We start from the raw sequence: 24,666 nt of genomic DNA on the forward strand, positions 1-24,666 counted from the left end.
CTATTCAATCCAAATGAGGTGAGGCAAATTTTGAAGCTGAATGTATGTTTAGATGCTAAAGATTCTATTTTCTGGGTAAATGAGAGAAATGGAATGTACTCAGTTAAAAGTGCATATAGGATGTTTCAAAACTCTGGTGTACAGATTTTAGGTGAAAGTTCAAGACAAAAATCTGTGATAGCTTTTGGAAATGTTTGTGGCATTTGATGTTACCTAAAAAATTGAAAATATTTGCTTGAAAAGCTTGTCTGGAGAAGTTGACTACATATCAAAATTTAAGGAGAAAGCATGTTATTGATGATGATACATATGTGTTCTGTGGGAGGGAAAGAGAGGATGTTGCTCATGCTGTTTTTTATTGTCTTGATCTGAGACAGATGTATGTAGACCACCTCAAGCTGTACAGAAATGCTGATTCTGGTTTGAGTTTTGGGATTTGGCTAATATGGCTCGGGAAAAAGGGTCAGAGGAGGACTTGCCTACTTTTATTGCAATTGCTTGGGCTCTTTGGTATAGAAGAAACTATTTTATATATGAGCAGGTCCTTCTTGGAATACAAATGGTGGTTAATAATGCTCTATCTTTGAAGTTAGAATTCAAACAACTTCAGGTTTTTGATGTTTCACAGAATCACATTAAGAAAGTTGTATCTTGGAACTCTCCTCCAATAGGCCACTACCTTAAGTTGAATGTTGATGGTGCAACCTTTTATGAACAATAGGGTAGGAGTACTTCTTCGAGATCACAATAGTGATGTTCTAGTTGCTTGCAGTAAAGTGGAAAGGGAGGTAGTTCTGAATTTATTGAGGCTATTGCTATGCTTAGAGGATTGCAATTGTGTGTCCAATGGGGTGTTCCAAAGTTAATGCTTGAAACAGATTGTTTACTTCTTGTGAATGATTTGAATAATCTTATTGATTATATTACTGATTTTGATTTTCTATTTCAAGATATTCAAAGAATGATGACTTGCTTTCAAGAAGTTCAAGTTTTGCATGTAAACAGGCTAGGGAATATTGTTGCACATCAGTTGGCAAGACATGTTTGGAATGCTTGTGATATTGAAATGTGGTGGGATTTTTTTCCTTCATTTGTAAGTCAAGCGATTTGGTTTGACAAAAGCAATCTATTGTAAGGACTTATTTGATTCAATGAATGAGATCATGTTGGTTATAATAAATAAATAAATAAATAAGGGTAGGTATATCATCTTAAGTCCACATTGTGGAGCCAAATTTCCCTCTCATTTGATTTGCATGGAAAAGGTAAAATAATATGGAATTCTGATTTCTCTTAATCGAACTTTTATATGACGTTAAAACATGCAGGCTCGGTATGGTGGTTTGGATGCAAAAATGCCTCCAACTCATCTCATCTAATCATTATATTTTTTTAAAAATTTCCACACAAAATATAATCAACAATTCAATATTTTTAAATCTCAAAAAAATAATAATATTAAAAAATAATATTCTAATAATATTTTATTCAATTTTTATTGTTCATCTTAACTCATATCTTCTCAACTCACTATTCAAATTTCACCTTAAGCTTATATATAATGCACAAAGAAAGAACTTTTATCAAGCGTTAAAACATTTAACAAAAAGAGAAATCTAGTTCATAATGAGTCAACACATCTAAAATATGTACAATCTTTTTTATAATTTTTTTATATAATCATATTTTTAATTGATGGTATTTTTGTAAAATGATGTTACTTTTTTAAGTTATTTTATAAAATTATTGATCATTTAAAACATAGTTATGTAAAGGGTGATAAAAATGATTGTATTTGTTTCATTTTTCCTATTTATATTGTAATGGACCAGGGTGATTGTTGAGGCTTCCAATATTTATTGAGTAATGCTATTTATCATCTCAATTATCATTATTCTTTAATCATTCCATGATCTAATATTAGATGATTAATTGGAGACTATTTATTATATTTTAATTGTAAACTAATAATTTAATACCACATTATGAGATAATGAGAAAATAGACGATGAATAGATTTGTTGATATTTGTATATCTCATTCTTCTTTTTTCGTTTGCCCGATATCCTACTATATAGTACTTCCAACACATTATAAGTAACAACTTCGCTTATTTTTACAGGTGAGTTGAGATAAAAGTTAAAAGTTAAATAAAATATTGTTATAATATATATTTTTAATATTATTTTTACATGTTTTGGATTTGAATAAATTTTTTATTTTATTTTGTGTGAAAATTTAAAAAAATTATAATGATTAGATGAGATGAGATGAGATGAAAAGTTTTATAAAAGTGAACGAGACCTAATTTATAGATTAAATATTTAAACGGATAGTCACTTAAAATATAACTTATGAGTTTATACGATTGAGGCTGAGAAATTCACGATAAAAAAAAAAAAAATCATTTCTCGTACTTCTGGTTAAAAAAGCAGTACTCTTTTATCATTGTCCAGAGAAAGGGGATGTATTAAAGAGACTTTCCACATGAGGTAGAAGTAGAAGATCAACAATTAAACCTCTATATAATGCACACTTATGAGCTAGCTAGCTGAGTGTATATATATATATATATATATATATATATATATATATAAAATTCCTTTTCCTCCATACTAGACTTGCAATATATTACCCTCATAATTAATTTCCACTGGTCCTGCATGCACGTGGCGTTAGAAAAAGATATAAGGGGCCCGAAACGGGTCGGATCGATCGAGTGGTGAATGAATTAATCTGAAACTTTCTTTATAACCCCATGATTTGACAATAATTAATCCCTATGTATATTTATGTGTGTGTCATCATGTATGTGAGTAATAATAATAATATCCTTTTGGATAAGATACTATTAATCTTATACTTTCTTTCTATATATATATATATATATTTTATAAATATAAGCTATTATATTTGCAATCTGATGTGCAGAACGTATCATTCATATCATTTACATGTCAAGATTAATTGATTTGTAAGATTTAAATTTAAAAGCTTATTTTCTAAATTAAATTATATCATATAATTAGATTACTACAAGAAAACTGTTCATTTGTGACCATTTAATTCTAGCGAAATGATTATTTACAGTTAAAATAAGTTTGTTTTAATCACAAATAACATTTTCGCCGCAATTAAATGGTCACAAAAGTTCATTTTTCTTATAGTGGATATTTGCTAAATGTGTTATTCACATCGACTTTTGTAGGATTGAGATAGTATCCTATTTAATATATGTATTATAAGATTTGGTGGGTTCATTAAATATAATAAAACCCTCGTATAAATGTATTTGAAAGACAAAATTGAGGGGATTATGATCCTATCGAATATACTTTAACTTCGACCAATTGGCAACGAGTTTTGTTTGTGTTTAACATCCACTTGACATGTTACAAAATTTGATAGGATGCATATCACTTATCTCACTTCTGTTCTATTGTGATGATTTAACATTATATAATTACTCTTAAATCTTTCATTTTAAAAACGAAGAGCTATCTAATTTTTTTGAGAAATTCTATTAGACTGTGTGTGTAGGCCATTTATTAAATGAGAATAAAAATCATTTTAGAAGAGATATTTTTGTAATTTTAAAAAATTTTAAAGATAAAATCGCCTAGACTTATATTGCAGTCCCCAAATAGAAATTATACGTAGCATTGCTATTTTTTTTTATGGATAGTACCTTATTAGTACAACGAGATAAAAATGAGGTCATCAGAGTGTGGTAAAAAATCATTTCTCATACTTCTGTTGTGAAATAAAATAGAAGTGGCAAGAAAATAGAAAGATTGCAATATAAACTTATCTTTTTAGGATCTCAATATTATTTACTTATAATTTCTTATGTTATATAAATGATTCTCAAGACACCTTTTTATAAATGAATAAATATAGATATAAGTTACTATTAGGTGTATCTATTTTATACATGATGTGGTATCATCTAGACCACACATCTCTTCAAGTGAGTGTTGTGAACAATCAACTAGAAGCAGTTACACAGTAAGTGCAAAGTGTACACTGTTATAATGACTTGTCTCTAACATTACTCTTTATAAATATAGCAGGATAAAAAATATAAAAATGTGATATATAAATTACGAGATACATCGATGAATTTAGAAAATTTAAACTAGAATGCTAAGAGGTAGAATATAAATGACTCATTTATAAAACTTTCCCTTTACTTTTTTTTTTATCATTTTTATATATAGGCAGATTATGGATTTGTCTGTATGGTGAAATAATAATGACGTCCCCATGGACTTGTTGGATGACAGAATGAGTAGAAATTTTGCCATACATACTTTAATTGGACGTATAATTATTCTCGGAATATTGAAATTTGTCCCCATTAGCCTTCGCCTGAAACTTGCCCTTCTATATAAACCTCCACACTTTCCCTCCCTCTCTGCGTGGCTCAAAGCATATAATATTCTGCAACACTTCCTCAGAGAGGAGAGGAGACGAGCAAAATTATCTGTGCTCGTATAGAGGTCTGAGGGAGCTGATGGAGATGGGTGGATTTTTGTTCTATGTTTTTATCTTTCTCCTTACAACTCTACTCTCATATATATTTCTAGGAGGGGACAAGAAAGAACGTCCCCAAACAAGAGCTAAGCTTCCGCCAGGTTCAATGGGCTGGCCATACATGGGAGAGACTCTTCAACTGTATTCTCAAGATCCCAATGTTTTTTTTGCAGACAAACAGAAAAGGTCGACATTCTTATATATAATAAGTTGTGTGTTTATAACTTTGAAACTTTCTGTTCGTTTCTTTATAAACATGAGTTTTGAACGTGGTGGAGTTCATGATGGGTGTTTCAGGTATGGAGAAATCTTCAAGACCCATATTCTTGGCTGCCCTTGTGTCATGCTGGCTAGCCCCGAGGCTGCTCGGTTTGTGCTGGTGACAGAGGCTAACTTGTTCAAACCCACCTACCCGAAAAGCAAAGAGCGACTGATTGGCCCTGCAGCGCTCTTTTTCCACCAAGGGGACAACCATATTCGTCTGAGGAAGTTGGTCCAAGGATCGTTGTCTCTCGACGCACTTCGGAACTTAATGCAGGGTATCCAAGCCATTACAGCCTCTACCTTAGACTCGTGGGGAGGCGGCCATGTCATTAACACTTTCCATGAAATGAAAAAGGTTGCCTAAATATTTATGATCAACAAGTTCTGTTTCTGGGTCTTCTGCACTTAACCTTTTTGACTTTGCCATTTTGTGCCATTCTCAAGATTGTTTAATTATTCAATTAAGGGGTCAGTCAACTTGGAGACATATCTAATCCAAATGGTTCTGTTCATGCTTCATTCTTATAAGCATATACTATGGTTCGCTCATGATTAAATTGGTCTTCCTCGAACCATTGCAGTTTTCTTTTGAGGTTGGAATACTTGCAATTTTCGGCCATCTGGACTCCCATTATAGAGATGAACTGAAGAAGAATTACTGTTTAGTAGACAAAGGCTACAATTCCTTTCCTATAAGTATTCCTGGAACTCCCTACAAAAAGGCACTTCTGGTAAGCAAAATAGTAAGACTTCAGCAGTCCATTCAAATTCAATTATATAGTCCTCTCCTAAGTGACATTTCCAATTGATTTGCTTACTTTCTTTCTGTGTCTTTTGGATTCTCTGCAGGCAAGAAAGAGGCTCACAAATATTCTTGCTGATATTATATGTGAGAGGAAGGAAAAGAAATCTCTTGAGAAGGATCTGTTGGGATGTCTTCTGAACTCAAAAAATGAAAAGGGAGAGATCTTAACTGATGATCAAATCGCTGACAATGTCATTGGAGTGCTATTTGCTGCTCAAGACACTACAGCAAGTGTCATGGCATGGATTGTGAAGTATCTCCATGATAACCCGAAACTTCTAGAGGCTGTAAAGGTATGATCATTGAAGCAGCTTAACCACCATATGCGTGGTCTAGAACCTAGTCTCTTTCAACCCCCCCACTTTCTCTGTCTTTTATGTTGGGACACTCAAAGCTCTCTGGTTCTATTGATTTATGAAAGCTGCCCTGTTTGCAGGCTGAACAGAATGCTATTCGTAAAGCTAACGATGAAGGTAATCGGCCTTTGAGTTGGAGCCAAACAAGAAAAATGCCAGTAAGTTACAAGGTATGCACTGCAGTATCCATCACAAGCCATGATCATGTTTTGAGTAAATTTTTGTTTTGGTATGTTGTTTTGCCCCAAGGGCAGGGTATTTTGTTGCATGAGCGACTGAGAGTTGGGAAATATGGTTTTGCTCAGGTAGTGCTAGAAAGCTTGAGAATTGCAAGCATCATATCTTTCACCTTCAGAGAAGCAGTTGCTGATGTGGAATACAAGGGTAAGAGGATCAGGACCTAAAACTTAAGAAACTAAAAGAACAAAATTAAAAGATTAGGATCTTTTTAGCAGAAAGAAATGCTATGCTTTTTTTTTTTTTTTTTTTTTTGCCGTTTTGGGGAAGCTTTTCTTCTAGAATTATACATTTGAGGCTCTGATCAGGAAAAATAAATAAATAAAAAAGCAAAAGAAAGTAGTACATTTGAGGGCAATAACTGACACTAGAATATGTTGACAGGGTACATAATTCCGAAAGGTTGGAAAGTGATGCCTTTGTTCAGGAACATTCACCACAATTCAGAGTTTTTCTCTGATCCTCAAAGATTTGATCCTTCGAGGTTTGAGGTATGCAAGTTACTGTTTCTGCACTCGTGGCCTTTCTATATTTCAAGACAGGACAGATCAGTGATTTTGCATGTTTATTTTTTTCTATGTTTACACTGTTTGTTTAGGTTGCCCCAAAACCCAATACATTCATGCCCTTTGGCAGCGGAGTTCATGCCTGTCCGGGAAATGAGCTTGCAAAGCTGGAGATGCTGACTATGATCCACCATTTGGTCACCAAATTCAGGTACTACACAAAATAAAATCCATTAAACTCAATTAATTTCATGAGATGTTGACCAATGTGCAGATCATAATAATCTTGAGATTTCGAGATATAAAAAGTTACAATAATAAAGAAATGAGAAAGGGGTAAAGATCTTTGTTGTAAGTTTGGGAGGATCGACGTTTAAAATTATGAACAATATAATTCTTCGTTCTAGATTTTGACTCAAACGATATATTTTAAAACTGCTACAAACATAAAAAGATTATTCAAAATAAACTCATAAACTGACATGATTATATGGAATCCATTAGATCTACTTTATAATAAAAATAACTTTATAATCTGACATACTATATCAAACTATTTCAGTTTGTGAATTTATTTTTGTGTAATTTCTTTGTGTTTAAAGTATTTTCTTTTTATAAATTAAATCATAAAAGATAACATTTTTCTGGAATTATTTGACAAGGGCATTTTGTTGGTTATTTTGCAGGTGGGAAGTGGTGGAATCCCATAGTGGGATTCAGTACAGCCCATTCCCAGTGCCTTTGCATGGACCCCCAGCCAGATTTTGGAAAGAATCTATGGAATAGAAAGCAGCATGCATGAGTTGGAATTATTATGACCCAGATGCCATTTCCCTTTCCAAATTCCTAATTCTAAGTTTTTTTTTCTTTTTCTTTTTTTTTTTAAATTATTATCTCTAGCACATCCCCCACAAACTCGTGGTGATGCTAATTAAGAACCTTTATTTTTCCTTAATTTTTGTTTTGTACTCATTGTCATTAAGGAAAGTTTTAGGATTTGTTTGAGAACACAACTGTTCTCAAATATTTTAAGATTATTTTACTACTATTAACAAATTATTCACTATTATTTTATTTCTATTTACAAACTATTTCACTACTATTCACAGATCATCGATACTTTTACTCTCAAACCCTTTGTTTTCTCCCTCATATTATAGAACAACATATTATCATTTTCTGCTTCTGAAATTCAATGTAATATTAAAGTTTAGAAGAAGAGTAGAGCTGAAGAGATTGGCCCCAAATTTTGGACACTGAATTTTCAAGTTCCCTGATATATATTCTGGAATAGAAATTAAATTAAAGCAATTGCAATGGAAAATTGTATTTCTGCCCACACAATTTAGGAGATTGAAATGTAATTAATTAGTGGCTTAAATTTTTGCATAATGATTGTCCCAACTCTATGATGGAGAGACTTATATAGGAATAAATAAAGTATACATCATTACTTTTATAAATTTCTTCAATAATGTTAAATTATCAATAAATCTTAAAATATGTATATCTATGTCTACAAGATAAATTATATTCCTAAGCCTCATACACCACACACCATCCTTTTTATGATTTCTTTAATTTTATTCTCTTATTAAATGTGTGGTATATGAATTATGAGTAGAATAATTTAATTATTTTAAGAATAATAAAACCAAAAAAAACTTTAAAAAAATTTTAAAAAAATAAAATTTTTTTGGTGTGTGGTGTATGGGCTTATGAATAGCAATGCTCTTTCAGGTTACGTTAGGAGTCTCAAAAATTATTAAATAGCCTTAAAAACTTTTTAATGTAAAAGTTAGGTTGTTAATTGTGTTACATATATATTAAAATACTTTTTAATATCAAATAAGCTAAAAAATATGTTTGAATAAGGTATTCTTTTTTGAATAATTTGGAATATAGTTCAAATTCTAAAAGAACTATTAATGGACGAAAATACTCACCAAACTTTAAGATAATTACAATTTTCAAATTTTTAAGAATATGTTCATAATTTTTTAAAAAAATTAAATGATCATCATTTCTTTCTCAGAAAACATTTTTTAAATTTGTTTACAAATAATTTTTATAGTAGAACTTATTATTTAAACTATAAGTGATAATCCCTAAACCAATGGCTATTTTTGTCACAATAATCTAGAAGATACACTAGAGCACTAAATGCTATTGACGGGTCAAAATTTGGCTAGGTAGCTCAAAAGTGGAGTTGCATTGAATTAGGCAAACATCCAAAGTTTCATTTTTAAGCTAAGTAAATCTATATTTTTCTCTAAATTTGACTTGTCATTTTTCATTTACAAACTATTATTTTACTATACAATTATTTGCACAAACCCGTAAGCACCATATTCCTCTATGGTTGGAAAATAATAATTTTAAGTAAAAATTAAATTATTAATTAATAGATAAAATGTATTTATAAAATATAAAAATAAAAAAATTATTAAAATATAATATTATATTATTATTTTAATTTTAAAATAACTAATCTAATATAAATTAACCTTTTTAAAGATTTTAACTTTAACAAAAATCTCAAATTTTAGTTAAAATTTAAAATCTAGCCATTGCCAATGCTACAAAGATGCCTCAGAAACCACGTTTACACTTGACCCCTGCCTCAGTGGCTACGAAGTTGCCAGGTGTTGCTACAGTGATTGGTGAGCTGAAAGTTTATGAAGTACATTCACATTATTTCAACCTCTGGGTCCTACCAAAGATGTGGCTATCAGAGCATTAGTATTGGATTCATCATTTTTATTTTTAAAATTTGATGAAAAGTACATATTTTTCATAAATCCAAAACTTCTCTATCCATAACCCCACATTGGATTAACCATTAGATTCATCAAAATAATAATATAATATTATTTCATTAATAATAATATTTTTAATTTATTTTTTTCATATTTGACAATTACACTAACTATATGTTAATTAATAATTTAATTTAATATTTAAATTATTATTTCCTAACTTAAATATATTGTGGCTTAAAATTGAGAAACAATAATTTAAATAAATAAAATAATGGTTATAGAGTGTGAATAGTGAGTCTTCAAATTTGAAGATGAAGATGAATGTACTGTAGCTAAAAGCTTGACATTTGAATATATGATGAATCCAATGCCAAGATTTTAAAACCAAAATCATCAAATTTTGAAGATTGGACTGAGTCCAATGCTAGTGCTCTTAGAACTTGGTAGCCTTTATAAAGCGGCTTTACTTTCTCCCACTGTCCATGGTTGTGATATTTTGCTGCCCCGAAGGAACCATTGTCCCAAGATTGAGGAGCTCTGTGTGGTCCTCAGTTGCTTTTTGAGTGCCTTGTTCATCCAGTCGAAGCATTCACCATTTCTGTAATGTCTAAGTTGAGGCCTAATGGTTGTAGAACAAGTTTCTTAATTCTGTTAAGTGTTTGGGTAATTATAAATTCTAAAACCTTGTGGTAATGAATAATAGAAAATGAGGTATCTGGAGGTTACAACCAGTAATATATTAACCATCATAAACCTAAAGAACAGGTCTAGATTTATTTTATATTATAGTTCTTAGGCTGTTTTGTCAAATACAATTCTTAAATCTCAACCAGCTTTATGGATGCACAAATATAACAGTGGGTCACTTATCAACAATGTCCACAACTTTAAGCCCACTACCCAATTCTTTTGCATTGGCTAAATGAACCTAGTTCCATCTTCAATAATTTCCAGAAGTCTAGTTACTTTTAAGAAAAATAAGTATTTTTGACGGATTATTTGCGGCGATAAAAACTATTTGAGATAAAAACAGACTAATTTTGATAGAAAATAATCATTTTCGCTGAAAATAATTGGTCACAAATAAGCAATATTCTTGTAATTATAGTCAGCCATATAGGCATTGTACTCTATTTCTAGGAAAGTGCACTCCTATTCTATTGTATTGATAAGGTATTATCTATTAACTTTCAAATTTGTTAATATTATATGAAAACATAATAGTTGATTTAATGGTTGATATGCAATGACAAATCAACATAATATTATAAATGCAGGATGAGGGTGTCGTATATAATATAACTCTTACAAAGTAATTCTTACTCTTTTTCAAGTGAATTATGAGAATGTGAATTATGAGAATGGTTCCTTACATGGATTAAGTTAGATGATTTTCATGTATAATAAACATGCAACAACTCCATTAGTTCTCTACTCTTAGTTTACACATGATTGAAAGACTTTATACTCAGCATTACTACATAGTTTAATCAACTAAGCTGTTTTGCTAAGAAGTAATAGTTTACTCAACAGTAATAGTAAGCATTGGTCGAAGAATGGATTAGCGTTGGAGTTAACATCCTTCATATGCGAATGCAAAACTGGGCAATGGCTAGGATTCTGTGTTTATAGTTTGACTCTTGCTTCTAAGCGATTGGGTTGATGTTAGAAGGAAAGCAGCCCTCCTTTCATCTGTTGCCACATCATAAATTACACAATAATTTCAATAGTCTCACTCGCACTGAATAAGAAAACCTCCAAGAAGAAAAGCTCATTGCCCCTCATTTTTGCTCTACATCCGTCATGTTGATTTCTGCCGCCATTGATCCATTCCCTACCATCCTAGTTGCCACCAGCTGGAGCAGCCACCCACTTTGATGCAGTCACTACCGTCCTACCATCGTTCTATAGTCACTGTAGAAATGGTTTTTTTTTTTATTTTTAATCAAAATGGCAGATTCTGTGATTTTTTTTTCTATGCCAAATCGACATGTGATTTATTTTTTCCAACCCAAATAAAATGCAAGGCATTATTTGGAACAAACAAGGATAGGCAACGTGACTTTATTTTTTCCAACCCAAATAAAATGCCAAATCTGACAACGTGCATTACAAAAGATGCAAGGAATTATTTGGAACCTAGATAATCAAGAACAAACCTAGCATTTCCTGTGATAATTGGGGTGGGCGGCGTCGATGGGAGTGGTGGAAGAGAGGAGAGGGGGCGATGTCGATGGCTCTAATCGAGTAGCAGATTGATGAGAGAAAGTAGAGTCATCAAGCAGATGAGGGATTTGATTTTCTTCATGGGTTTTTTTCTGTGTGCCGCACATCCATTATTAATCCATAGATGGGCTACATGGCAGAAAATTATTGAAGGCTGTTTTCAGCCTAATAACAGCATGACCGTCGAAAAGATATTCTCTTATAGTTTTGGTATACTTCCTTTCCTTGCACAGATACACTGGATGTGTATTTGAAACAACCCCCCCTCTCTCACCCTCTACATTGCCTCAATTTTTGTTCATGAGAATAGTCTTTTATACACCTAAATCTCACTTCTACTAAAGATGAAATGAATGTTGTGTGAACTAGCTCGGAGCATATGTTCTTACTAGGTATGAGCGAATTCAATTGAATGTAGCAGCTGGTTTCATTTTTGGCTCTATATATTTGCCCACCAACCTAATATAGAGCTGAAAGCTAGAAGTACTGCCTGTTCAATTTTTTCCTTTTGGACCATATGTCATTCATCATTCCAAGTCTTGGGGAAGATGAATAAGCGGTATGTTTACACACCAGTTTATATGCTTCACCAATTTATAAGAAGCATAACTCTTTATAACGATCTTGTAATGCAATCCGTAGAAATTGTGGTATTAAAAGCTACATTTCATTTTCATACTCAAAGTAGACATTTTGAGTGGATAGTATGACTGTTTAACCGGGTATGGATCCAAGTACTCGATTGTACCCAGACTCAAGCATGTAATATGACCCGAGTACCAGCCCAGGTTAACTTAGGTCATAACCTAGGCCAGTAATCGAAAGAATCCGAATTTTTGAAATCTAAACCGATTCCCTAAATGCCTCTCTAGATGTTCCTAAATGTCCCGACTATATACAGAATGTGAGAAGCAGCATAATCTCGTTATTCGGACGGACCAAATTTTGCAAAAAATATTTTTTTTTTAATTTTTTTTTTTTTTAAAATCTGGGTACTCAGATTGTACTCAAATTGTACCCAAAAATCCGAGTAATTGAGTTGACATTATTTATTTATTTTTTAAAGTAAACCTAGGTTGTGGTACCCAGTACCCGCCTAATGAATCTGTACCTACCCTCGGGTATGCAGGGTGGATGTAATCTAGCTATCGGTTCAGGTAGGACGATAACTGGCCCGAATGAACCAGCGTAATCTCTATTTAAAGGCCCTGGTTAAGACGAAGATGCATTGATTTCGTTTGATTGCAACTTCCGACTTGTTGGGTTTTGAAAACAAAAATGAAATGTCCTGATTTGTAGAGAGAGAGAGAGAGAGAGAGAGAGGCCCCAGATGACGAGAAAATAAAGCGTTATCGGTATAATAATAATAAAGTTAAGAGGGTCTGTGAACAACCGAGGTGGAATTGTAGAGAGTTTGCAATTAGTGAAATCAAATGGTATCAAGGATTAAAGTGAATCTGAAGGATATTTTAATTAAGGAGAAAATAATAAATAAATAAATAAATAAAAATGCTGGGGGTGGCTTGATAGAATATAAAAAAGATGTTTCAGCTTCTATATACGTAATAGATTATATCCAGTTTTATTTAGTTTTTCTTGATAATCTTCTGAGAAAATATGAAATCCCGGTCTATGCTAAATAAAAATAATAAAACCTTAATAAATTAATATGAAAAAAAAAGGGTGGATGACTTCTAAGGTAGCCACCACGAGGGACGACCGGATTTATGATTGAATAAAACTACTTTACTTATCCACTTTGACCGCTCCATTTGACCACTGGTCAATTTTTTTTTTTTTTACTTAGTGATTAAAAAAGTGATTTTAAGTATTTTGGTATATTTTTTCTTATTTTTTAAAAATATTTAAATGTATTAAAAAATGTGAAAAAAAAAACCACTGGACGGTACGTCCAGTGGTAAGAGTGGGACAGCAGAGTAGCTTCACTCTTATCAATTTTAGGAATGGTCTACTTCTCGGGATAGCGGTAGGGTTGCTGCACGAGCCCCTTCATTCACCTAGCTGGTAACGTCCTCCCTTCCTGACTAGGAGTTGCAAATTGTGTTAACGGATTATATTCGTGTCGTATCAAGATATATACGTTATATTATATGGATCAACACGAACACGATCTATTAACATAGCGGATTAGCATGATATGACCTGTTATAACCATTATTAGTTAATAAAAAATAGATCGATACGACATGACTTATTTTGATCCATTTTAACCCATTTTATGTTAATGGGTTGAACTGACTTGAATAACCCATTTGACCTAATTCACATAAAAATATTGATCTTTTTCATTATTTTTCATATTTTAAGATCTAATAAAACTAATATTACAATCTAAACAATAAAAATATAAATCTAATTTAAAATCCAATATTACAATCCGAACAATAAAAACACCATAATCAAAATCCCAATAATACTAAATATTAGCATAACTCCAAAATTACAATACAAACATAAAAATATTATAACAATATTAAAGTTAAAATTCCAATAATAATAAATAGAAATACAAACATTTTATTGGTTTATAGAAGGAATTGAATCGTCGTCCTTGCTCTTGTTATTGATATCCAACTTCATAACATCTTCAATTAGCTCCTCTAATTTCATTTCTTGTGTTTATATAAAAAAATGCATCAGTAAAGTAAATAACATTATTGTATTGAAAAACATTACAGTCCATTATTTAATAAAACTAAAAATAACGCTACCTTGCCATATAACCAATCTCTCTTATTTATTTATTTATTTTTTTGAGAAAAAAATTTAGGGTCACCTGTACACTAGTGACCCATCCCCAATTTTATTAATAACCCTCACTTGTGGCGGAGGAAAACCGTGGTTACAAAAACAAACATCTGGGGTACAAAACGAAAAAATCCAGAATGTGGGAAACACCTAACCAGAAAATAAACTAACATAACCAAGAAAATAAACAAAAACACCAAACTCACAAGACTAACTAAAACGCAAAGACGGTAAACCTGAGTAGTCCATGCGGATAAGACCACGCAATGCACGGGGAGTCTCCAGTAATTGCGAAACAGCTAAATCTTTACCAGAAGCTCCATGTTTGGCTAACCAATCTGCAACTTTATTTCCCTCGCGAAAAACATGATGGAGCGAGCAGGTCATGGAGGTCATAATGTCTATAATTTCCTCCCAGAAATCCTCCAGATACCACACCCGACATCTATTGCTCCTCCACCAGGAAATAACAGTCATAGAGTCAAGTTCGATATGCACATAATTAAGAGATAAAGATTTACAAACCTGGAGCCCATGAAGAAGAGCTAAAAGTTCTGCCCGATTATTAGAACCTATACCAATGAAGGAGGAAAAAGCATGAATTAGTTTTCCATGATTATTTCTAATGATTCCACCTATCCCCGAGGCACCAGGGTTACCCAAACTGCTGCCATCTGTGTTAAGCTTGACCCATCCCGCCGAAGGACGTTGCTAGGTGATAGTTTTGCAACGCCGAATTGGGGTAATAACGGGCTGGACATGCAAACTTTCCAGTACATGCAAATCAAAACTAGAAATGTGAGAACTAGCATGCATATCACGGCATATAAGACTAATCCACCGATGAACATAATGAATAATTTCAGAGACAGATTCAAAGTGACCCTCCATACGTGCCAGACAGCGCCTCCGCCAGATTCTCCAAGTGATAATCACCGGGAGAATTCCCAGAATAATGCCAAATTGAGACGCAAGATTCGCGCGACGAAACCACATCTTCACAGTATCTTTCCAATTTTGGCCTATCGGGATCCCCAAATAAGCCCCAAAATAGCGCCAAATATTATTAGCAATATCACCTGCAAAAAGAACATGATTTTGGTCCTCAAAGTGACCATTAGCACAACAATCACAACAAGAGATAATAGGGATGCCAATACGTCGAAGATGTTGATCGACACTAAGGGCCATATACCAAACTTTCCACATAAGAGAAGACATTTTAAGAGGGAGGCTCTTATGCCAGATCCAGGAGTGACCCTCAATCGTATCACTTCTAATGCAGACACAATCCCAAGCCGACTTAGTGGAAAACAAACCATTATCATTTTTAGTCCAAATCAGAACATCCAATCCCGGCTTAGCCTTGCAAAGATCCTCTAAAATATCATCAAGTTGATCCGGCCCCACTAACTGACGAATAAAATCGACATCCCAATCATTATTTAATTTGCAATCCTTCACTTGAAGATTGGGATGCCCCACTATATTCATATCATTACTTAAAGGACCTCTGTCTCTCCATTTATCATACAAAAAAAAAACCTTACCATCCTTAAGATGCCATTTAGAATTATCCAAGACCAAAGGAAGGGATTTAACAATCATTTTCCAGAACCTAGTACCTTTAGTAGGATCAACCGGGGCCCAAGGTTTCAAACTCACATATTTACTCTTAAAAAAATTAGCCCATAAAGAATTACTTTGAATAAGATTCCAAGCAAATCTAGCATGAAGGGCTTTCTGCATATCATCGAGGTTTCTAAGAGCCAAACCTCCTTCCTCCATGGGACGGCAGATAGAATTCTAGGCCACCCATTTTTTGTTACCTTTGCCATTATTCTCCCCCTAAAAGAAATTACTCATCATCCGATGAATGTTTTTAATAGTAGATTGAGGGACCTGAAGGACTGCAAAAAGATGAAGAGCCATACTAGAAATAACGTGACGAAGTAAGGTAAGACGGCCACCCGTCGAAAGGAATCTCATCTTCCACCCCGAAGTTTTCTTTTGAATATTAGCCAGCATATCTTCAAGATGAACCTATTTGAGACGACCCAAAATAATAGGCACTCCAAGATATTTGAAAGGAAAAGATCCTTTTGAAAATCCAGTCTTCCGTAATAATAAGTTTTTGCGAGCAACAGAGATTTTTTGGGAATAGAAAATGGCAGATTTAGAGTGATTGATACACTGACCCGACCAGCTCTCATATTTATGTAGCACAAATAAAATCTCCCTTATGGCTTGAGAGCTACCATTAGAAAAAATAACTACATCATCAGCATACATAAGATGAGAAATTCTGGGCGTACCTCGGGCCTGGGAGAATTGACCAAATTTTTGAGCCTCCATACTTTGCTTGATCAATCTAGAGAGAATCTCTTGAAAAATAATAAAGAGATAAGGAGAAAGAGGATCACCCTGACGTAAACCTCGGCCAGCTTTAAAAAATCCTTTAATAGTGCCATTCATCATAATAGAATACCAAGGAGTCGAGATGCATGTTCTGATAAGATCACAAAAATTAGCAGAAAACCCAAAACAGCGAAGAACCTCCAGAAGAAAAAACCAATCCACGCAATCGTCATTGCCATATCCAATTTAATCATAATATTACCACCATGGGCCTTTTTAGTAATGGAGTGAATCATTTTCTACGTGATACTAATATTTTCAAACATACTTCTCCCTGGGATGAAAGCGCCTTGTTCTCACGAAATCATTCTTGAGAGGAGCCCTGTCAGATGGTTAACAATGATTTTGGAGCATATTTTATAGAGCACCGAACAAAGGCTGATTGGCCTAAATTTATCAAAACCAAAAGGAGTATCAACCTTTGGAATTAAGACCAGAAAAGATGCAGTGAAAAATCTTGGAAGATGTTTAGAATTAAAAAAAATCAGTAATGGCTTCCAAGACATCCTCTTTCACAATATCCCAACAACTTTTGAAAAAGCCCGAGCTAAAACCATCAGGTCCCGGAGAGCTGATAGAAGGAATAGAAGACAGAGCAGAAGATACTTCCTTCATAGAAGGCACCGCACACAACATCGAATTATCAGAATCAGAAATAATAGGAGAAATAAGAGTCGATAAATCAGGTAACAGTCTAGTCTGCGTGCCCTGCAAAAAAGAAGAAAAGAAGTCCACAGCACCCTGATGAATACTCTCCGGCGAATTAAAAACCATACCATTCGATGATCTCATGTACACCACTTTTTTACGCCGTTTATTAGCAAGGCAGGCATGAAAAAATTTAGTGTTACGGTCTCCCTCCATATGCCATTTTAACTTGGCCATTTGAGCCAGTCTAGTATCTTCACGACGGAGCCAATTATCCAATTCCGCTACGGCAGCCATAAGATCCCGCTCCGTTGATTCATCCCAATTTTGCTGAAGTTTCTTTTCAATCTCCTCAATTTGCTGCTCAAGAGAAATAATATGCATTTTAGTATGACTGAAATTCTGTTTATTCCATTCACGCAAGGCGACCTTAGTGTTCTTCAATTTAAAAGCCAATTTTGTGAGCCCATGTCCATCAAAAGTAGCGGACCAAGCCTGCCTAACGCACGACAAGAATTGGGGATGATCCACCCACATTTGTTGAAAACGGAAAGGCGAAGGGCCATAAGAAGAAGGATCCATCTTGAACTCAATAACCATGGGAGAATGATCAGAAGTGGTTCGTGGCAAGTAAGAGCAAACTGCATTCGGGAAATACGAAAGTAAAGAGAAATCCATAAGAACTAGATCAAGCTTTGCCCAAGACTGAGCAAGACTCGACTGCCCATTACACCAAGAAAAAATTCTGCCCTTAGACTTCATCTCAACCAATCCACCTTGGTGAATCCAATCATTGAAATCCGCCATCGCCGCATTAGATCTAGGAGATCCACCCCTTCTCTCCGAATTATTCTGAATAATATTAAAGTCCCCAGCAAAGAGACAAGGAGCCGACTCCATAGATTGGGAGCTAAGGTCCTCCCACATAAGTTTTCTTTCATACATACTACACTTAGCATAGATGATAGTAAATAAAAACTGAAAAGACCCAGTATTGACCCGAAGAGAGACAAACTGCAAGTTGGACCTCACCACTTGAATATCAAGAGAATTGGCCCAAAAAATCCAGATTTTACCACCAACATCCACATTAGAAGTAAATGAATCAAACTGAAGATAATGTTGCAACCGGATAGCTTTGTCCACATTTTGAAAAGGTTCCAGAACCACAACCAGTTGAGGTTTGAACTTGGAAACAAGATTATTTAATCTATGTCGAGAGGTACCAATGCCATGGACATTCCATACAATCATAGAATTATTCATAAAGATAATGTAGAGGGACGGGTAATGACTCGAGTGGAGCTTCTAACTTTCTCAATTTTTTTTTTTTATATTTTTTCTTTACCTGTTTATCTTTAGATTCTGAATGGTAATCCTTAAATTGAGGTAGCACATCTGGAGGGATATCAGGGTTCGGCTCAGAAGCAATATCTTCAGGATAGTTGCCAAGATTTTCCTTGAGACTCTCAGTAACTAAATAGTGAGCATTATCCTCAATTGTAATGAAAGCAGGGTCCTCTAATATCAGAGGAGAGAGCATTTCAACATTAAAAGAAAAAATGGCATTTTGGTTCAGAAGAGTACCTGCAACCTCAGAAGGCGCTAGCACTTCTCCATCAATATGAGCATTGAACTCCATAGAATTCCCCAGTCAAGAGTATGTTTCCAAATTGTTACCAGACAGTTCCTAAATGGCATCTGATTTCGGTAACTCACCAATTGTTTTAACGGACTCAGTCTCAGGGGAACTAGGCACGGGAATCTCACCACCTTTTTATTATCAAAACTAGGTCCACTAGGTTCATGATTCTCTGTTATACGTTCATAGTCTTGTTCCCCATGTTTTGTTTTTCCTGCATCCTCACTTGGCGCAACGGGTTCAGCGACCTCTGTTTCGGGAGGGATAAACAGAGGTTTATTTATCGCACCATCCTCTTTCTGATTTGAAACGTTTCCACCCGGTTCATTATTTTCTTTGTTACGTCCACGGTTTCGTTCCTCCTGCTTTGGTTTTCCTGCATGACAGGTCTTAGAGTTATGTCCCTGCACTCTGCATTTTCCATAGTACGCCGGCAACGTCTCAAAAATAATTTCTTGTTTTCTGCTTGTAGCCAGACCAGGGGTACCAATCCAGAAATACGAGATCGGCTCCTTAGCAGCATCCATCTCCAAACAAAGACGAGCTCCATCAGTTCGGGTCACACAACGCGTGGAGTTATCCCTGCGTATGAATCGACCAAGCGGAGCAGTGAAGATCCGAAGGAAGGATTCTTGATAAAAATTGGGAGGTAATCCAGGAAGTAGAATCCACACAAGAAAATTAGAAGGTTCATGTTCCTCGTTGAAATCAGGAGACCAATGGAAAGCACGGTAAGCCACTCCATTTACTTCACAGGATTCACGGGACAGTGCTTTCACGAAATATGCTTCCGTAGCCAATCTGATGAATACGTTGCAGGGCAATTTCATAGAGGAGACCACCGGGGTAGATGACAGACCCCATCGACTGGCGATGAAGGCACGAATAGCGTCCAAAGAGGGATGTTGACGAAGGAACTTGATCACAATAGAAAAGCGGAATGGCTCCGCAGATCGGTTGATTTCTTCTTTGGAGAATTGGAAAAAAATTTCGCCGTCCATTACTTTAGGAACACGAGGGCTACTGTGATTTCAGGGAGGGGTTGCGGCGCCGCAACAGCCATTTCGGCGAAAGATGGACGGCCAGAAGAGTGGCCATCCACGGCTGCCATGCAGCCACAGCAAAACTGAGACTCAGGGAAACGAAAGAACTGGAAACCCTAGCAGAGCACGTAAAGGGCAATTTCATCTGAAGGCTGTGTTATCCATATAACCAATTTCTTGTGCAAACCAATGCTTTAACAATATTTAGTTTTAGTGCACTCATAAACTAATCGATAATATACCCACCAACATTAAAGGTTGATTTAGATGTAACTGTATAAACATAAACACTCAAAATGTCACGAGCCATATAACTAAGATTAGGATAACAAAATTCATTTCCTTTCCAGAAGGGGAGCATTTCTATCCGCCCTAGGTTCATCCAAATAGAGCTCTAATTGAAATTTTTTGTATGTGGGCAGTAAGATCATTAGCATGAAATGAGTCAAATTCCTATATATATATATATATATAAACAAATATTTCAAGTCAACATGATATAATATAAATCATTAAACAAAAAATATTATTTGTATTTACCTTCATTACTTGTCTAGTCCCTCTATTAAGAGATTTGAATTGAGTTTCCACACTACAAACATTTCTTTCAGAAGTTGTGGTTGAACTTGTGGGAGCACCAGAACTATATTCCATGAAAAAAGATGCCAATTTCATACGATCATTCAAAGATTCCAAGGAAAAATTTCCATAAAACTTCTTATAAGAAAACTCAATAATTTGAAGCTTGTATCAAGGATTCAATAGAATTCCTATAGCTAACATCAAATTGAACTCTGACCAATATTTCTCAAACTTAGCAATCATTTGTATAAAAATATTTCTCATGAAGTCATACTCACTCTCACATTGTTCCTTTAATGTCAAATAAATCATAAAAATTGCTGGAAAGTACAAATTGGCTTAAGGCCCTAAGCGTATTTGGTTCCAGAAAAGTCACAAGTGACATCATAAAAAATAGCCAAGAAAGTGTTGATCTTCTCCACTTTATCTCACTCATATGTGGATAGGCAATGCTTAAAATTTGAATCAGTTAACACCAAATGGAGAAAAGCCCGACGATAAAAAAGAGCACTCTAAAGCATAAGAAATGTAGAATTCCATCTAGTAGGGAAATCTTGTCTTAGCCCTCTCTTACTGTCCAAAAACATTTGATTGGTTGATTCTAAAAATTTCTATTTTCTTGTTTGTGATCATTTGACATACTTGATACTTTCACAAACTTTTTAGATAGAACAATCAATCTCTTTTAACTCATCTTGTATTACCAATTGAGGATATGAGCACAATAATGAAGATGGAAGAACTCACCGTCACAAACAAGGGCTTTCTTAATATTCGATTGAATTCTTAACATCTCCATTGAAACATCATTTGAAGAAGTATTGTCTAAAGTCAAAGTAAAAACCTTGTTTTCAATTCCTCACTCACATAGCAAATTTTAAATTTTTTTAGACAATGATATGCCATTATGTGGTGGTGTCATAAAAGAAAAGTTCAATACAATTTCTATAAAATCCAATTCTCATCAAGAAAATGTGTTATAATGCACATATAACCATTAGTAGTTATAGAAGTCATAGTCAAAGGTCAAACTAATTCTATCATATAACGAAGATTTAACCATTTTTCCTGATTATACAACTTAACCAAATCAACATTGGCAGTATTTCTACATATGAATGGAACATCTAGACACAAATATTGTAATAAGGATCTTACGCTAGAATATTCGACAAATTTGATAGTAACATCAAATTTAGAAGCGCTTACCAACATAGATCCACTATTTTGTACTAACATCAACTGACCAATATCTTGTAAACTTCTTCTAGGGCATGAGTATGTGATGCTACAAATTTTCAGTTCTATATTTTCTTGTTGCCAAATACTTAACTCCATTCATCTTGCACTTGTCACGTGGCTTACTGATGTTACTATCACCTTTGTCAGAATCAAGAACCATCTAAAAAAAACTCCACACATTTGATCATTTCCTTCATATCATTTTTCCTTCCCCATTTTGGGATCAACAAAACAAGTTAGATTTTAAATTTAGTCTCATTTTCATTTCTATTATGATTTCTTTACATCTTTCTCTTATTTTATTTATTGTGCTTGATGATTTATTCACACCCTTAAATTAAAAATAGGGTACGTGTAGAGCTAGGATTTAATTGTCCTCAATCTTATCTCCTCCTTTCTCTCTCTTATTCTAGATTGTAGAAACTCTCTATCTTTCTCATATTCCCTTCCTCCCGATCCCTTTTCTCCCTCTGCAGCTCCTTTGCACAACAACAAGAAGAAGTAGTGGCAGAAAGCAACCCACGGCAAAAAGCAGCCCACAACTATACCACATGTCATAAACCATCCCACGCTAGTGTTCCCTTTCAGTAGACCCTCTCTCTAGACTTCTACATCTCCCTTCCAATCTCCTTAGCCATGGCAGCACTGCCCAGGCCTTCTGGCCAGCCACAGGATCAGAGAGCCACATGCATTGTAGAAAATAGAGCAAATTGATCACTTTGCCCACTACCTTCCTCATCCATGACCAAGAACCAGCCACTGGCAAGTAGCATAGCAGCCATCGACAACCAATAGAGCAACCATGACACCAAACCACAAAACCCATAGCCTTATGTTCTTCAACCGTGAGTCACCTCTATGCATTTTCGTCCCTTGTGCGAGAACCACTAGCCCTACACCTAAGCCAACAAGCTCCACTATGAGGCCCATCCAAGACAACGAAGCGCAATACCTTCAATCGCCACATAGAGCCACCTAGCATGGGAACCCACCTCAACTGCTCTGTCTACATTGCCACACTGTGAGAGAGTAAGAGCAGGTCTTTTCCCTTAAGTCTTAGCCTTGCCTTGCCGCAAGTTGCAGCGAAGCTACCAAGAGGATATCCAAGCACCATGAAGCTAGCCCATGCGTGTACAACCATGAAGCCATTGATTTATGAGCCACAGTCCAACCAAGATCAGATATAATACCCTGCCTAAAATGCCCGTTAACTCCCTTAATCTTAGTTAGAGTAAGTTGTTATCGTTGGAAAAAAAAAATTGGGATTACTTTATCATGAGAATCACATTTTGAATCATTGGAAGATTTCCAGTATATTTTTTTTATTTGCCAAGAAGCCAATAGGGGAATGACACTTGGCATCCTTAGTGGGCTAAGATAAAAGGACTAAGTATGGATGGATTTAGAAATAAGCCCAATAGTGTTTTATATAGGCCCTCAATCATTAAGGATGTGATGGGTTAAGGAAGATGGCTTCTCCCTTCTCTACAGGACGGAGTAATGCCAAAAGGAGAATATTACAAGTACTAGTCAAGGGTAAAGGCATCATGCCAGCCCCACCCACTACTCGTAAGAAATGCAGAACTATTCAGGGCGGAGAGTGTCTCGTAGATTTAGGGGTGTGCTTTCAATGCGGCCAGCCAGTGCACATGATTCAGGAGTGCCCCCAGAATGCACAAGGCAGAAGGAATGCTCCTAAAAATTGGTCAAATCAGAGGCCGCTTGCCCAAGATTGTGTGTACTGTATCACCCCTGAAGAGATAGACAAGGAGATTCCAGAAGATGAAGAAACGAGAGTCATCACTGGTATTTTTCCTTAGTACCCTCTTTTAGAAATTAGTTCTTATAAATTAGTTGCTAAGTATGTGGTAGTTAATTGCGCTTTAGGTAAAATCACGCTATACGAATATACAGCTTGTTCTTTGTTTGACTCCGGTGCTATGAGGCCTTTTGTGTCCATGGCATTTGTGCTCGCGTGTAACCTGCCAACCGAAAGATTACCTCAAGATGTAATAGTGTTGATTCTTGATAGGAGTACGATCACCTGCACCCGAGTACTTAGAAACTGCTTGCTAAGCGTAAATGGAAGAATAATGGAAGCCGATCTAATCATCTTCAATTTATTAGGGTTCGATATTATACTAGGGATGGACTGGTTATCCAAGCACTTTGCTAGGATAGATTGCCGAAACAAGGAGATTATCTTTGATCCATCAGAAGTTGGACAGATCTGTTATATGTGAGGGACTGTGAAGGCTACCCCCCCTCTAATATTAGCTTTGCAAGCAAAGAAGTGCATTACTAGTGGTACTATGGCTTAGTTTCATTGAAGAGTTGCCCGGATTACCCCCCGATAGAGAAACTAAATTTGTCATAGAATTAGAATATGCTACAATCTCTATCCATAGAGCACCCTACTGTATGGCTCCGTTAAAGCTAAAAGAGTTGAAGGAACACATAAAGGAGAATTTGGAGAGGGGATTCATTCAACCTAGTTCGTCACCTTAGGGTGCGCCAGTTTTCTCTATAAAGAAGAATGATGGGTCGTTAAGAATATGTATTGATTATAGGGAATTGAACAAGGTAACGATAAAGAACAAGTATCCATTACTGCGTATCAATGACCTATT

General features: G+C 34.9%; 2 protein-coding genes across 2 annotated transcripts; both read left to right on the forward strand.

Annotated features, from left to right (window-relative positions):
* Positions 1-4,431: 4,431 nt before the first annotated feature.
* Positions 4,432-7,741, forward strand: LOC108984621 (abscisic acid 8'-hydroxylase CYP707A1-like). The gene is made up of 9 exons (XM_018956641.2): positions 4,432-4,722; positions 4,834-5,155; positions 5,382-5,531; positions 5,650-5,898; positions 6,042-6,131; positions 6,267-6,345; positions 6,583-6,689; positions 6,797-6,915; positions 7,391-7,741. The coding sequence occupies exons 1-9, from the start codon at positions 4,517-4,519 to the stop codon at positions 7,488-7,490; spliced, it is 1,422 nt and encodes a 473-aa protein (XP_018812186.1). The 5' UTR covers positions 4,432-4,516; the 3' UTR covers positions 7,491-7,741.
* A 15,764-nt stretch (positions 7,742-23,505) lies between these two features.
* LOC108984622 lies at positions 23,506-24,279 on the forward strand. Its single transcript, XM_018956644.1, has 2 exons — positions 23,506-23,842; positions 23,951-24,279. The coding sequence occupies exons 1-2, from the start codon at positions 23,506-23,508 to the stop codon at positions 24,277-24,279; spliced, it is 666 nt and encodes a 221-aa protein (XP_018812189.1).
* The last annotated feature ends 387 nt before the right edge of the window (positions 24,280-24,666 follow it).

The sequence above is a fragment of the Juglans regia genome, chromosome 6, assembly GCF_001411555.2.
Source record: "Juglans regia cultivar Chandler chromosome 6, Walnut 2.0, whole genome shotgun sequence".
NCBI classification, from domain to species: Eukaryota; Viridiplantae; Streptophyta; class Magnoliopsida; order Fagales; family Juglandaceae; genus Juglans; species Juglans regia.

Bases quoted from the DNA above. Each gene is read 5' to 3' on its own strand.
- LOC108984622 (XM_018956644.1), top strand. From the start codon at position 23,506: ATGGCTTCTCCCTTCTCTACAGGACGGAGTAATGCCAAAAGGAGAATA. The intron at 23,843-23,950 runs GTATTTTTCCTT...ACGAATATACAG, and splicing joins AGAAACGAGAGTCATCACTG to CTTGTTCTTTGTTTGACTCC.
- LOC108984621 (XM_018956641.2), top strand. From the start codon at position 4,517: ATGGAGATGGGTGGATTTTTGTTCTATGTTTTTATCTTTCTCCTTACA. The intron at 5,899-6,041 runs GTATGATCATTG...CCCTGTTTGCAG, and splicing joins AACTTCTAGAGGCTGTAAAG to GCTGAACAGAATGCTATTCG. The intron at 6,346-6,582 runs GTAAGAGGATCA...ATATGTTGACAG, and splicing joins TGCTGATGTGGAATACAAGG to GGTACATAATTCCGAAAGGT.